The 13,153-nt window shown below is 27.4% G+C and overlaps 1 protein-coding gene across 2 annotated transcripts; it reads left to right on the top strand.

The window, feature by feature from the left end:
* The first annotated feature begins 1,199 nt into the window (after positions 1–1,199).
* On the top strand, positions 1,200–9,867 carry LOC123291125 (phosphatidylinositol 4-kinase type 2-alpha). Of its 2 annotated transcripts, none has more exons than XM_044871591.1 (8): positions 1,200–1,598; positions 1,665–1,783; positions 2,470–2,670; positions 3,284–3,415; positions 4,205–4,522; positions 6,021–6,248; positions 6,315–6,454; positions 7,772–9,867. In XM_044871591.1, the coding sequence occupies exons 1-8, from the start codon at positions 1,391–1,393 to the stop codon at positions 7,851–7,853; spliced, it is 1,428 nt and encodes a 475-aa protein (XP_044727526.1). In that variant the 5' UTR covers positions 1,200–1,390; the 3' UTR covers positions 7,854–9,867. The 2 variants fall into 2 exon arrangements, with proteins under 2 accessions (XP_044727526.1, XP_044727525.1); XM_044871590.1 differs by having other exon boundaries at positions 4,205–4,651.
* Positions 9,868–13,153: the final 3,286 nt, after the last annotated feature.

Genomic DNA, 13,153 nt, shown 5'->3' with positions numbered 1-13,153 from the left:
TCCAAACATGTTTTCAGTCGACCTTGAAATTCTTGAACATTTGATCGTATTTTTGAGTTGAATATAACAAAATAAATTTTTAAAAATTTTGTCAAGAATTAATATATTTTGAATTTGTATATAATGTTTAAAATATATTTTAATCATACACATTGGTAATTAATATTTAAATTTACCGCGGAATTTGCTTTTAGATAATTGTAAAGGCCGATTTTTGATAAATGTCATCAAAAATGGTATTTTATAAAACATTAGAAATTAAAGCCTCCTCTACATGTTACGGACAATGTGCATATTTTATGCGGATTACCTAAATGAATTTAATATGATCGATTAGCGAAAACAGTTTATTGTGTAACGGGTACATAATCAGAGTATTCATTGAGAAAAAAATAACCGTTTGAAATTTGGATATATTTTTTTATATATTTAAAAATTTGGCTTTAGCTTCGAAATATTCTATCTCTGATCGATTACAAATTTTGTAAAGTGAAATAAAATAATAATATTTTTTATATACTCCATGTTAGTCAAAATCGGAAAAATTTTGATATTTCACACATTCGAATAGAAATAACAATTGTATCTTACAATGTAAATGTATGTATGTAAATATCAGTTGAAAATAATAAGCACAATGACCATTTTAGAACGGTGGATTTTAACAGAAAAAATGGAGTGATACACAATCTGCCTTTTTGAATACTGAAAATAGAGAATAGAGATATAATTTTTTTTTAATAGCTCATGTTTGTAACCATGAAGGTAACCTTCATGTTTGTAACTGTTAAAAATGTATAATATTCTATGGTTAAAAGTTAGATGTGAATTTATATTATATAGCATTTACCGTCGTTGCGAAATTTAGTTTTAAAACTATTATTGGTTAAGTTTTTGTCATATCCGTCAAAATTTTTACAGTTATTTCAAAGATAACACTTACTTTGATTTAAAAAATTTAACTTCCATTGGTTTTTTAGTGAAACTTATTTATCGAAAATTAATGGAACAAGCTTTAATTGCATATGTAATTTTAAAATTTGGCTTTTGACGTATCTCATGTTTCATGTAAAACTACCTTTATAAGTTTGTTATCTGTTTAAGTAAACACTTTATTCTTGTTTAACACGCGGCAGATACGATTCACCTATCTTTATTTATGTGATCTTTAAACTTAATGTCATTGGGCATACAACCACCAGACAGACATCCCTGTCGCTGTCGTAATTTCAATGATCACTTGAAAATGACAAATCGTGGTGTCGTCGTATTCCATTCTATTGTGTCTTGTTAATACCCTCATTGTTTCGAGTAAAACTCCAAATATTTTGCCATATTCATTCTAATTTATTCGATGACATTTATTTTAATATAGTTCAATACATTCCCGATGAGTTCGGGAGAGACAGTTAAAGTGGAAACAATTGTTGATATTGATGGAAAAAGTGTATTTTCTTTACCGTGCAGTGATAGTTCTGTAGAAGATATTAATTTAACGCCCGAAGTAAATTTACAAGTTACATTGGATACGTCGGGTATGAATAGAGAGTCACAGCCTTTGCTGGGAGGGCTTGATGTCTCATATAATCAATTCCCAGGTACGAAAGATTAAAACTTTTTTCTGAACGAAAGACTTGATATTTCAACATTTTCTTTTTCTGTAGATGATCCACAATTTAGTGAACTAGTTTGGCAAGCTGAAGTAGCCATTGATAATGGAATATTCCCTGAACGAATTTCACAAGGGTCTAGCGGATCATATTTTGTTAAGAATCCAACCGGAGTAAGTATTTTACCGAAATCTGTGTTTCTTAAATTTGCTCCAAAATCGCTCTACAAATCGTTAAGATTCGTTTGTAGTCTGTCAAAGAGCATATAATAAATAACTGTTTAGTTTATTGGGGACATCGTATTTGAAGCTTGATTTACGATTGTTTGGTTAAAACAGTACAAATTTATATTTTATTTTGAATTTTTCAATCCAATTATTTTTAGCTTAAAGCTAAGTATACAGTGTCTAAGGATATTGTAATTAATTCGTGGTAATTCACTTTTACCATATGTGAAATAATAAAGTTAGTAAAATAAATTAAAGACTACTATTCACGGATAATTTTTGTAGTTTTATCACGGATAAAGAAATCGGATTAGTAAATAATTCAGAATTTTTGGAGATAAATTTAAAATCATATACGGTGATACCAAAAACATTGCGCTTTTCCACCAATAATTAAAAGACAATTTTATTTTTATAAAAATTTATACAACGATGCCATATTTTCCACATAAACTAAAATTAAAAACGATTTTTCAAATCTAAACCAACTAGTTTTGTTTTCTAAAAGGAATTTGTCCATTTCATAATATCCAAATTTCAAAAGCGTGTTTTTACCTTATCAAAAGTTTTATAATTAGGCACCAAATAATTCACATTAATGAGCTTCTTCTATTAACATAATTTTTTTAAAGAAAATCATTGGTGTATTTAAACCAAAAGATGAAGAGCCATATGGTAGACTTAATCCAAAATGGACTAAATGGATGCATAAATTATGTTGCCCATGTTGTTTTGGACGTGCCTGCCTTATACCAAACCAAGGCTATTTATCCGAAGCTGGTGCATCGCTTATTGATGCTAAACTTAATCTTAATATTGTACCAAAAACAAGGGTAAGTTTGTTAAAAAAATATGTGTAGTTTTTCAAAACAGAATAGTCATAGAAAAATCCCTGTAAAGAAAACTTATCTCCAGTTGATGGTTTCTTTAATTAGTGTGCGATGTATTTTTATTATTGTAAGGATATTTTTACAATGGTTCTATAATAATACAACCCTCTACGATGAAACAAAAAAAAATTACTTTGGTCACTAGTTTCCTCTACGGAGTTTTCCGGAATTTTATTAGCAGGTTACATACAAGACAAAAACTTTTTGATTCGAAAAGATCGACCAAATTACTTATTTCTTTTAAGAATTAAATTTGAGTATTTTTCGAGATATCTTAAAAACCGTTCCGATTTGCATTTTTAACTGAATAGCCTGGGCAGTGTACCAAGCTGAACTAACAGTTTACTGTCTAACCCCTGATTATGGAAAACTATTGAATTTTTTGACTATTCCAAAGCAAGTGGCTTGAAGAAAGTCCAGGGCAGTCAAAGTGAAATGAAATTAAAAAACGATTCCATTTTGCTTATTATTTTCAATAAGAACCAGAGACCGGAGGACATTAAGCAGTTATATACTCAGCAATGTCATTGCTTAGTTTAGAAAATTTGTTTTGCAGGTTGTCAAGCTAGTATCGGAAACATTTAATTATCCAAGAATAGATAGACAAAAAGCACGTATGAAACGTGCAATTATGGAACAATTTCCAAATGTCGGATTACGTTTTAATCGTATTGGTTTACCGCCAAAAGTAAGTAAATTGCATTTTTTTTATAGTGTATTGAAAATAGGAATTAATCATAAACAAATTGTTCTTAGATATAAAAATTGCAATTTAGTGACCTCTCTTTCTCTCCCCTAACAGCGTTACCTGGTTTATGGACACCTTTTATAAGGAAGTGAAAAATAAAAACTTATTTTAATCTTGTTAATTTTAACTTTGTGCCAATCACTTTTTTGTGCTAACGTCAAATCAGTGTTAGTTATATTTTTTAATGAATTTATTTCTGACTTGAAAAAAAGTGGATAATTACTAGATCACATCTTATTTACTAAGATTATAAAAAATTTGAGGTCTGAAGCTTGATTCCTGGCTTCCAGGTAAATTTTTACTTGACCATTATACGGTGATATTTATGTATCTCATAGTTTTTGAGGTATTTTAGAAAAAGTATATTTTACTCTCTTGCCATTCCTCATTCACCCACTAAAAAAAATTATTGTCCAATTCAAATTTACACAATTTTTTAGTATGAATTATTCCTTTCATGATTTTAAAACTAAACTTTTTAAGCTTCTAAGTTAAAATTTTAAACCATTTTGTTTATTTACAATACAACCATTATTACCGAAGTAAATATTTGAAAAAAAAATTTTAAATGTGAGATAGACGATTAATTTTACTGGTGGGTGTATTTAAAAACAAAATTTCAAACTTTAAATTGCTTCTGCTTCAATTTGTTTAGATTAGGCTACTTTTTCCGTATTTTCAGTACACTATTATTAATAATGTTTTAATTTTTGAACATTTTTTTCTCAGGTAGGATCATTCCAATTATTTGTAGATGGTTTTAAAGATGCTGAATACTGGTTACGCCGTTTTGAAAATGAACCGTTACCCACATTATTAGCACATAAATTTCAATTACAATTTGAACGTCTTGTAATCCTAGATTATATAACACGTAACACCGATCGTGGTAATGATAATTGGTTGATAAAATACACACAACCAAATATTATACCACCACCAACAGCGGTATCAACACCGAATGCTGTGCCAGGTAGTGTAGGCGATGGTGACGCTGGAGGAGGTGCAACTCCAACATCAAATATTGTTGAATTATCTGATGCTACCGTACGTTTATGTCATAATAATAATTCTATGGACCATCATCCTCCCATTCCATCAATATTTGTACCATATGTTGATAAACAAGTTTATTTTAATCGAACACGGAATCATTGGCAGACTAAAAATGTAGAGGTTAGATTTGTACAAAAATCTTTTTTAAGGGGATTTATTTATAAGCAAGTCTTGATTTTATCAAAACGTTTATTCACAGTAATTAGTCTTACATTAATCATTATTAAAGTACGACCAAACATGTAGTTTGGTGTGAAGAGTGAAATATACCGTATTGTGGACCAAACTCAATTGATTAGTGATTCGAATACATTATATTGCAAGTTTATTCTTATAAATAATAATATATATCTAAGTTGAAACGGGGCTAGACCGTTATCGAGTCTAGCCATCACCGAAATCTAAAGCCCTTTCAGGTTTTCTTAACTAGAATTTTCCAGATAGCAGCAAAAATATGATCTGGTAACGGAGTCAGTTAAATGTGATTGAAATTGTAATATATTTTTTCTAAAGCTTACTTTTCTAGTTCTTGCCTTAATGTGCATGAAATTTTCCTACTTTGTCTATTGCACTGCAACGCAAAAATTACATACCATTCGTAAAGTTCTTGAACTTTAAAGCGAATAAAATATCGCAAATCTGAATTATCGTGAGAGTAAACGTTTTTTTAAATAAAGCTTTGTCCATTATTATTTTTAGAAAAAAATCTAAAAATATGGAACTATTTTTGTCCATTATATTATATTAACAATTTGTTTATGTTTTTTTTATTTTTTTTAACAAAATATTTTCATATTTTTAAAACAAAAACTATTAACAATCTACAATTTGAAATTCTCCTGCATGCTTAATTATTTCCTCTGCAAATATTATTCCATTACTAATGCTGCTTTTTCTCTTCTTTTTCTTTCTGCATTAAAGCTTAAAGCATAAATTTGTTCATATTCTTGCAAAATTTTGGCATTAATAAATTTCAAAAAATTATTTTTCTTTGCTTATAAATTATTTATATAGGAACAAGAATAAATTTCGTCAAAACGATAAACGTTACTAACACAGATATTTTTATTTTCGTTATGTATTTTTTCGTTTCTATATTGTAAATGAAAAAACTAGTATAATCTAGTAGAATGTAGAAAAAGTATTAAATTTAAGTCGAGTAGATTTGATTTAATTACTTCCAAAAGACCCGGGTTTATACTTGCTCAATCAAGAAAATAAATAGATAATTTTATACGATCGTTTTAAGTTTGATCGATTAAATAATTCGAGTAAGCTAGCTACTATTATTTCTAATCCACCTTTCTTCTATGTGTCAATATTAGTCGATTAATGTAAGTTAGCCTCAATTAGAATAATTTTCCCCCTTCTGAAAAGGTACAATTTAAACCTTGATAATCATAATTTTTCCTAGCCTATAATTCCTATCCCAATACATTGGAAATATTTATTTTGTAATATTCGTTGATAAAAATAAAATTTCTTCTAGGATTGGAATATGGTTGTGCTACCAGAAATAAGTATAGCCGCAATTGATAATGGTCTAGCATTCCCTTATAAACATCCAGATAGTTGGCGTGCATATCCATATCATTGGGCATGGTTATCATATGCAAAAAAATCATTTAGTCGTGAAATTACTGAACATATATTACCATTGATTTCGGATCAAAATTTTGTACAAGATTTATGTGATGATTTACATGTATTATTTAAGGTAAGAAAGAATAATGTGAAATAGTAAAGTTAATTTAAATTTAACTTTGTTTGTTTTTTATTGTAGCAAGATAAAGGTTTTGATAAGCATTTATTTGAGCGACAAATGAGTGTAATGCGTGGACAAATCTTAAATTTAACTCAAGCGTTAAAAGATGGCAAATCCCCTGTACAACTTGTTCAAATGCCTGCTGTTGTTGTTGAAAGGTAAATTTTTCAAGCAATTTACAAAAAAATTAACATTTGTTTAAAATTATAAAATGCTGTTCTGTCTGATCTGGTGGTATAAGATCTATTCATATTGTATTCTTCGAGTATACTACTCGACGTAAATTCAAATCAAGGCTAAAATTATCAAAAATAGTCGCACGTTTGATCGTGAAACAAGCACTAAATTAGTGACGAGTAACTCAGGAGAACAATAGGGAATATTCATGAAATTCAAATTTGGTTCAAATATTTTTTTTCCGTAACATTATTGGCTGGGCATTTCATTTAAACCATTATTTTAGTAATTAATCTCTTTTTAATTACTTGAAATTAATTAATAAAAGTGCAAATCCAATGAGAGAAATTCAAAATTTCTAAAGCGGAAATTCGAATTTTAAAACGTACATAACGTCATAGTATTGACTTGTAAAATTCGTTGACATACTGCATGGTATTAATTACTTATATTCATTTTATAAATGCTTATATTTTTATGATATTACATTGACTTATATTATTCTACGACTTTTTATTAGAAAATTTAATAATAACGAGTGTAAATTCTTTGTTGTAAATTCATTTTTTTAAAGTGTAAATCATACATTGAACTGTCACCAATTGAGAGCGCCAAAAAAATGCGTTTAAACATCTTAAAATTATTATGTATTTTAAATATTTTTTTATACTTAATTAACGAATTTTTAAATAGTATTTATATTTTTTACTATGTTCCTTATTACGATTAGCTAATACTAATGATGACTACATTTCATACTGATGATGATATTGTAGTCGAAATACGTATTTATAATTTTAAAAAATAATTAAGGCATTGGGACAGAATTTGAAATTTTATATTAAAAATAGATTTTAATGTACTTTTTGAAATGTTATATGTCTTTGTTATAAACTGGCATAAAACAACTAAATGGAAGATTATTGAAGAATACTGAGAACGTAGGTAGCTAGTTATAAATGCATATACAAGCTGTTTTATTTTAAACTATCTAATAGAATATTTTTCAATGAAGCGTTTTGAAAAAAATAAAAATAAAATAAAAACTGACGCAAATAAAAAGTTTCTCTTACGGAGATGTTAAATTAGACTTTGACTTCCAAGGCCTTTTAAAAATTAATTGACATTGTAACTGATAAAGGAGGTAATATTTTAATTAGAAAATTATTCTTTATAAAACAACTTTAATTGGAAACAATGATTCGAAAACATAATAAATTCAGCAGAAATCAAATGAATTAATCTATTTGTTCAACAGATAAACTTAATGCTTGAATTTTTTTATAAATTTTTCACAGATCACATGGTACAACGACATCACGATTTTTCTCATTTACACAACGTTTTCAAGATAAAAGTCCATTCTTTTCATGGTGGTGACAAGACGATAGTTTTAATTATTGGTGTTTACTAATAAATTTATATTTTCATATAATATTACGGGTGATATTAAACAAAAATATCATTTTAATAGGTTGTTGTGCAGCTGCTGCTACAAGAGCTCTCAACATAATATGAATCGTTAGTCGTTAGGGGCTTGCGATTTAACGATTATCCAATTATTATTAATAATTATAATCAATTATTGCAATTTAACAATTTACATTTAAAACCAAAAGAGAAAAGGCATTATTTTAAAACTAAATAAATTATATTAAATTCTCTTAAGAGGCGATGTAGCTTTTTTGTGTATCTTTCTAATTAAGATGCAAGCAAAATAAATCATTTTGTAAATCAAACAAGGCTGAGCCTGAGGCTGATTATGTAGGAAATTGTTATCAAAGTAAGTTAATTTTATTTTTCTCGACTGTCTATAAAACTAAAACTTACAATGATGTTTTATAAAAAATTTTGCATGTGTGTTTTGAAACTCAATTAATGCATCAGTGAAGTTTGTTAGTTAAAGAGCTTTAAAAGTGTTTCTTGTAACATTACAACATATAGAAAATAATTATGTTCTTGTATATTTATTGTATGTTTTTCACGTGATATATTTTATAGGATCAATTCTTTATAATTTAGAACGTACCAAACGTAATATCTTCCACAAGGTTAATATTAGTTATTTTCTTTGCATTAGTTGTATTAATATACTTTTAAATATCAACTTTCATATGAAATTTGAGTAACAATTTTCAATATTTTAAAATTATTTGTTATATACCTAATGAAAATTGAAGAAAAATTTGGGGTTCAACAAAAACCATAACGACTATTATTTTTATTTAGCTTCAAATCACCCAAGCCGAAATGTAGTGGCGTAACTACTATCAATTTAGATGTGTTCCTCCGAGAAAAATGGGCCCCTCTCCTCTATTGGTGCCCCTCCCCCTATCAATTTCATAATTTAAAAAAAATCGCATTTGTGCTCTTAGTTAAGCTGCTGATAGTTAAGCCACTGTCGAAAAGGTTTGATATTGATTAGCCTGAAATGTCTTGCATTTATTTTAATTTAGTCAATATTGAAAAAATTCCTGAGATATCAGAGATTCTTTCATAGAAATAATACAATATAGCTGAAAAATTGTCGCCCACGCGGTTGATCGCAGTAGAGAGAAACCAAATCATATAGGCGCGTATAGTTGTCTTCGATGAGACAGAGATAGAGATAAGACCAGTATATAGAAATATATTAATGTATAAATGCCTATAAGTTGCTGTTTCTCTGCTGGTCAAGAATTCAATTATTGCGTTTCCTATGTCTTTACACCTTTATGTTATTAGAGGTGTAAAGATGCTATTATCTCTATGGATTCTATGTATCGAAAATTTCTTCTCCATTTAATGATGTGAGTTGTTGTCATTTAATGATAAGGACAACGATCATGTTAAATATGCGGTTTTTAATCATACAAGATATATAAATTATATTTAAGTAAGTGAAGGAAACATCAGTTTAGGAAAGCTGAATTGATACAAACATATCTCAAGAAAGTTATGATCTAATCGTGAAAGTCAATATAATATTCTTTTGTTAGATAGAACTGATCACAAAAATATGCATCGCCCTTAAAAGAGTTTTTAAATACCTAAATGTAAGAAGTAAATGATTTTTAAAGTGTTATACAGGGTGTTACACACTAAATGCAAATTGTTATTATGAGAAAGAATTACATTTTAAGTGATATACAAAAAAAAAAACTAAGCCACTAAACATTGCCCCGTCATTCCATATTTGACTAGAAAATAAATTTTTTTGAGTTAGCTAAAGCTTATTATACAATTAAAGTCGTATGACATTCATAAGATATTGCACTTGTGTCCGTCATGTGCGATCAATAAAAATGCGTCATTACCACCAAATATATCTGATAAAAAAACTTAAAAACTAGGCAGGGGGTAATATTTTAGTGACTTGAAAGCGTAATAAAATATAAAGCATTAAGTTCTTCCCTTCCAATTTACTTAAATTAATAAAAATTTTATTTCATCAGTCAAAGTTCAAATCATGCTCTCTAAAAAAAATAAATGAAACTCAATTTTCATAAATTGAATTCTTTGCTTGTCTTCCTTTAAAGTCGACTGACACTTAGTAGCTGATTGGTATTGTATAAAGGAATTTCATTGATCTGAGAATTATTTGAATAGAGTATCCCTAATTGTTAACGAGCGCTAGTAAGGTTTTCTGCCCATAAACATAAAATAAAATTGAGCTAGTATGATTTTAATTTTTAAATAACGGTCTGGCTTAGGTTGTTCGTAACTCTGCCGATACAACCCATCTAATAATAAGATGGTTATATTTCTATTAAGAACTTATAATATATATTCAATAAATTAAAATGAGGTTTTTAATTCATTACTGTTAAAAACCATTCAAAATTTTTAGTCGAAATAAATGAGCATAAATCTGAAACTAAAATTTTTTTTTTTTTCCGATTCAAAATTTTAAACGGATTACAATTAGAATGAATTGAACCAGAAACTCAATTTGCAAATAATTTTGATACATTATAATAAAAATTCTATTGGAATTTATTTAATTGGAAATTTATTAGGAGCTTCTTTAAATGGTATTGAAAAATCCAAATACAATTCGATGCAGAAAAAGTCACCTAAGCTAAATCGACCCGAATCAAATCAATAAGTAGAGATCTTAATCAATCAAATTATTTCTAGTAACACTTAAAATTAACCTTGTTAAACATTTGCAATTTTGAATTTGTATGGCAAAACCTTACTATTGCGAGACATTCGTATTCTATACATAAATATCTTGACTTGTGTGGTCTTTGGCTCAGTTATGAAATGTTATATTATTTCGCTGATCAATGAAGCACCTTCAAAGAGAAGAAAAGCAAGGAAGATGGACATAATCATTATGATTTGATCTTTAATACATAGTTTGTCACTATACACGCATATCTTAGGCAATTCAAAAAAGTAAAAATTGGAAAACTGTCATTTTCACTAAGCAAAGACTTAAAAACTTAAGAAAAAATAATTTTATGTGAAATAAAGTGATGATAATTTGTTAATTTTAAGCTAATGTAAGAAAAAAATGAAATATCACTGAAGGTCGACGGACATTTCGATGTTTTAAAAAATTAATCTACGTAATTTTACCGTCTCATATTTTTTTTATCAATTTTGTTTTATATTTAATTTTTCAATTTAGGGTCTTCCATAAAATACGTTACTAAAAAAGTTTTCGTAAATAGTTTAAAAGCGTAATTTTGCTAAAATACTCTTAGATATACTTCCTAAAAAAATATTTTTTTCAAAAATAGATTATTGATCAACTTAAAAAATTTAATGGTTTATAACATTTACTCTGAATCGTTCTACTCTTCTTGACACATGTTAAAAAATTATACTATAATCATTGCCAAGTTTCTTACCCCAAAAGAAATATTTTCATCCAGAAAATAAAGACTATAAATGATATTATACGTTTGTGAATCCTCCTACGCTTTTCATAATATTGTAATGTTAGACCCTTATTATGGATTAAGATTTTTAACGAATCGTTCGTGACTTGGATTTACACCACTATCTCCACTCTTTTAGGTACTATTATTTTGAGAGAGAAAAGCTTAAATTTATTTAAAAACTTTGTTTATGGACATATTTTATGGATAGCCTTTAATTTATTTAGCCTGTTCAAACAGTTATTCAAGCAAAAAAATTTTGAAACATTTCATTGTTAGTTTAAACAGGTTTACACTCATGGGTATAAATCATGTTTTAAAATTAAATGGATTTTCATAGAGTAATAAAGTAAAAACCGAAGTGTTCCAAATGTATGCATATAATTTTTTGAATCTTTCTATTAAACAATGAATCAAAGACCCTGACCTCTGTATAACTGGATACAAGGCTTTTGTAGTAAAGTGCGAATAACTATTAATATTAAGTTATATTCAGTGGCTCAAATTAAGGAGCTGGGAGCTACAATGTGTCTACTTTTATTCGCACCTCTGCTCTTTTATCTCATCTATTTATTTGTAATTACTCATTTGGACGCGTAAGTATACTTTCTTCATTTAAATCAGTGATATAATCGCAGACGTCAGTGGTATAATCCTATTTTTCATTGTTATTATTGAGCGCTTGTAAGCGTTAAGTTTCTTATAGACAAGCCCAAAGATGCATAGCAGTATTTTCCTAGCATTTTTAGATCTAATTTTCGTTTTCCTGAAATTTTATGCATACATTCATAATTACACCACACTAAATTCGCTCATTTAACGTTCAGCTTACTTTTTTTTTATTTCTTTTTAAGAATATGTTATTAACTAACACGAATTTTTTTTCTTTGATATCCAAATTCATTCCAAAATTTTTTTTAATAAAATTAAAATTAATACAATTTAAAAAAATTTCGTGTACGCAATGAATCGAAAATTTATATTTCACCGGTCACCACAGATGTTTATACAATGTCTAGAAAGCTAATACATTGTTCGAAGATATATGTAAATTAATATGCTAGAAAATTAATACAGTAAAAACTCTTTTCTTAAAAGCTGTTGTCAAAACGAAGACTAAACGTGACTGTTATTTTTACAAAAATGTTTTGAACAGATTTAACGTAATTTAAAGCTTGTTATGTAATGAGATACTCAGGCCGGTACCATTTTGTTATCAAATGAGACATTAATAATATATTTCTGACATCTTTCGCGTTTTTTTAAGAAAAAATTTTTTTGTAAAAGCTCAAAAAACCTTACATGTTTTTTTTCATAAAAATTATTTGAATGTCTTAAGCATCCGGTGCGGATCTAGAGTTAAATTTCTTTTGGATAATTAAATAAGAATAGGAAAAGTATATATATACATTTGGTTGGGGGTTCATGACTACCCCTATATTCGCGTTTTTTTAGCATTCTAGTTACATACAGTATAGACATTCATGTGACCTCTGTGTCCAATTATGTGAGTGGTACACAATATTATATGACTACTCACTTGTTCTTTATTTTATTACAATTTTTTGTTCTATTTACGTTGGTTCAATATTTAAAAAAAACTTTATATTTTGTTTTCGAAAAATAATAGTAAAAGTAATTTATATTTTAATATTTGTATTGTAAATAATAAATGAATGATAAAACAAAACCAGTTTAAAAAACAATGTGTTTAATTAATTAAATGTAAATATTAAAATGTATATTTTGAAAAAAATGATTTATTTGTATGATTTTCGAAAATACATTTCCAAAAAAAAAAAAATTGAA

This window comes from Chrysoperla carnea, chromosome 1 (assembly GCF_905475395.1).
Source record: "Chrysoperla carnea chromosome 1, inChrCarn1.1, whole genome shotgun sequence".
Classification (NCBI taxonomy): Eukaryota; Metazoa; Arthropoda; class Insecta; order Neuroptera; family Chrysopidae; genus Chrysoperla; species Chrysoperla carnea.
Note: the sequence above shows the minus strand (reverse complement) of the source record. Positions and strands in the feature narration are given on the sequence as shown.